This window comes from Myotis davidii, unplaced genomic scaffold (assembly GCF_000327345.1).
Source record: "Myotis davidii unplaced genomic scaffold, ASM32734v1 scaffold1251, whole genome shotgun sequence".
NCBI lineage: Eukaryota > Metazoa > Chordata > Mammalia > Chiroptera > Vespertilionidae > Myotis > Myotis davidii.
In genome coordinates, this window is record NW_006283138.1 from 516,033 (window position 1) to 518,871 (window position 2,839).

The 2,839-nt window shown below is 48.5% G+C and overlaps 1 protein-coding gene across 1 annotated transcript in view; it reads right to left on the bottom strand.

Annotated features, from left to right (window-relative positions):
• The window catches only part of VIPR2 (vasoactive intestinal peptide receptor 2), a 54,970-nt gene that overhangs the window by 22,354 nt on the left and 29,777 nt on the right, over positions 1-2,839 (bottom strand). The window contains exon 7 of the mRNA XM_015562803.1: positions 2,623-2,773. Within this exon, the coding sequence (XP_015418289.1) occupies positions 2,623-2,773 (151 nt within the window). The remainder of the gene's footprint in view (positions 1-2,622; positions 2,774-2,839) is intronic.

The window sequence follows — 2,839 nt, forward strand, 5'->3', positions numbered from 1 at the left end:
CCTCTCCCACTGACTCGCCGAGCCCTCACCACCTTCGTGACAACTGTTCCCCTCGCCGGCCTCCAGTGGTGTGCACCCCATCGGGCTCCGTGCCCCGGGTTGGAAGGAGACCAGGGAGGCCCACCCTGGGCAGCGGTGCTGCCAGGGTCCCAGCTCTCAGCTGCACTGCCAGCCCCCGCCTGACCTCAGCTGGCGGCTGGGCCCGCACTACACCAGTGGGCACTTCAGGATCCCTCACATGTTCTCGTCAGGAATTCACAGAATCATCTTCATTGTTAAGTGTGAGGCCCGGCACTAGTGCCAGCACAGACTGTGGTCTGATGGGGGAGGAAGAGTCTACATATGCCAGTGACCAGAGTGCCGTAACCACCAGAATGATCGGTCACTATGATGCCCACTGCGGCCAGCGAACCAGCCTGAGCAGAGGGTGGGGCCAGCTGGCCAACCTCCAGTGGCCCCTCCCACTGGCTGGCCCCACCCCTGATCAGCCCCCACACCCCAATAGGGGGCAGGGCTAGCCCACCAATAGCCTGCGGCCTCTCCCCCAGCTGACCCCACGCCCATTGTCTCCCCCATCCTGATTGGGGGCGGGGCTGGCCTGCCAACCGCCCTCAGCCCCTCCCCCTGGCTGGACCACACCCATACACGAATTTGTGCACCATGTCTCTAGTTTCTAAATAAGGTCACATTCTCGGGTACTCGAGCTTAGAATTTTAACATGAATTTTTTGGGGGAGGAACATAATCCAACCCATAACATCACTTCATAAGACTGTAGTGGATTAAATGACAATACAAAGTGCTAGATGAGGGTTTGCTCTGATTATTGGTAAGTAGGCATCTTAAAGATAACCATATAAATAGTCACCATGACTATTTTAGGACCTACTATGTGTCAGGGACTATATTGTTATACTTTCTTCTAATCCTCATAGAAACCCTCAAAGTACATTCTTTTTCTCCAGTATCCCCAGTTTACAAATGGGTAAACTGATGTTTAGAGAGCTGAAATGATTTTGACATGGCTGACACATCACAATTTGTTTATGATTATAAACAAGATTGTAATCTCAACCTGATCGTGCAACACTTTGAATAATGGAACAATATTTCAAACATTTATAGCTCCTTACTTGTTTTTATATGTAAATGCAATTTTCCATATAATGTGTTGCATTTGCTTAATCAAGGTTCTGCCATAATATTTTAGATGGGAAGCTCGGCTGTTGCATAAAAAATGGTAAACAGATATAAAATAGTCATTGTGATCTTGTCAATAATTTTTTAAAAAATGGCAGTTTCCTGATTTAGTTAACACTCAGTGAACAGAGTTCCCCCATACTATGTTAGGAATCCTCAAATCATTACAACCTGTCTCCTGCCTGCAGACTGCTGTGTTGGATTCAGGATGGGCCACTGGCCAGGCTTCAAACCAGCAAGGCTGAGGCAGTGGGGCTGGAGCACAGTGAAGAAGAGTCAGATCGATGGTCCTGGGGAGGGGTGTGGAGAGGCTTACATGGAGTCAGTAAATCACTTCAGGCATTTGTATTCTGAGGGGAATCTGATTTTCAATGCAAGTGGAAGGAGGTAAGGACCCATTTCATCTGTACCTTTAGGCTCATTGAAGGGCCTGTCAACAAAGCTGAAAAGTTTAAGATACACTTATCTGTATCAGCCCATGCCTGATTTCCCAGAAATATGGTAGAATTTAAATGGGTACCACAGGCTGAGAAGTATCAGTGTATATATGGAGTAAGGAAAAGCAGTGTTGTTGTTTTTCTTCCTCGTAGGGCCATCTCCCATGGGAACTGGGAACAGCATGGAAAGAAGTGATGTAGAGGGCAGTTATTACCCAATCATCCACCAGGACCCCTAACCAAATGAATGTTTCTGGAGATGGGAATGTTGGGTGTAGTGCCATGTGCACAAATGGCTGTGCTTTAGAAGAGCGTGGAGTCTACTAGGGGAAGAGAGATACTTCCAGCTTTGTTCCTCACTCCCTGCTTTTAGATGAATTATGTTGATGTTGATTAATGATAATGGGATCATTTTATTTTTCATTGGTAAGATGCTTTTAACCTTTCAAAGTACTTTCCCATCTTATTTTTCTTATCAGACTGTCAAGCAAACCTGGATAGGGAGAGGGGCTGAGCTGAGCCCAGAACTGGCACTCCGGGGGGCTCCCAGGAGTCTGGCCTAGCTGTCACTCCTCTGAGGGCAGTGGCCTTCTTTTGTTATTTCTTCCCAGTCTGTGTCTTCTACCCTTCCTCTTCATTTTCCACACTGTGCTTATGTTATTCTGGTCTTCCTTGTTGCCTTGGAGTTCTGTACATAGCACACTGTGCTCTTTGGAGCAAAGCTATTACAGAAATCTAATAAATAATAAATTTCAGCCCTCAGACAGATCAATAAAATGCATGATAAGAAGAGGCCATTACGGCAAATGAAAAATGCACAAAAGAATGCCCACAGCATGAGTCAGCCTTCAACCAGAGGAAGCTGAGCCTCATGAAACAAACACCAACTGGGCCATATTGGGGCATTTGGAAGCTTTTATTGTTTTAGTTCCTTCATAGAGGGCAGCTGAGGGGACGCCGGGCAGCTGGTGGGTGGGGCGGCTTACCCCACCCGATCAGGAGATAGGCCTGGAAGCGGCGGCCGGGGGAGAAGCTGGCCGCCAGGAGGGTGTGCAGGTGCAGCCCCTCCACCAGCAGCCAGTAGAAGTTGGCCATGATGCAGTACTGGAAGAGCACCAGGCTCAGCTTGCAGCCCACCTGGAACGTCAGAGCAAGAGAGCATGTCCCGTTCAGAGAAACACACTCAGGCGGGCGCAGCCACCG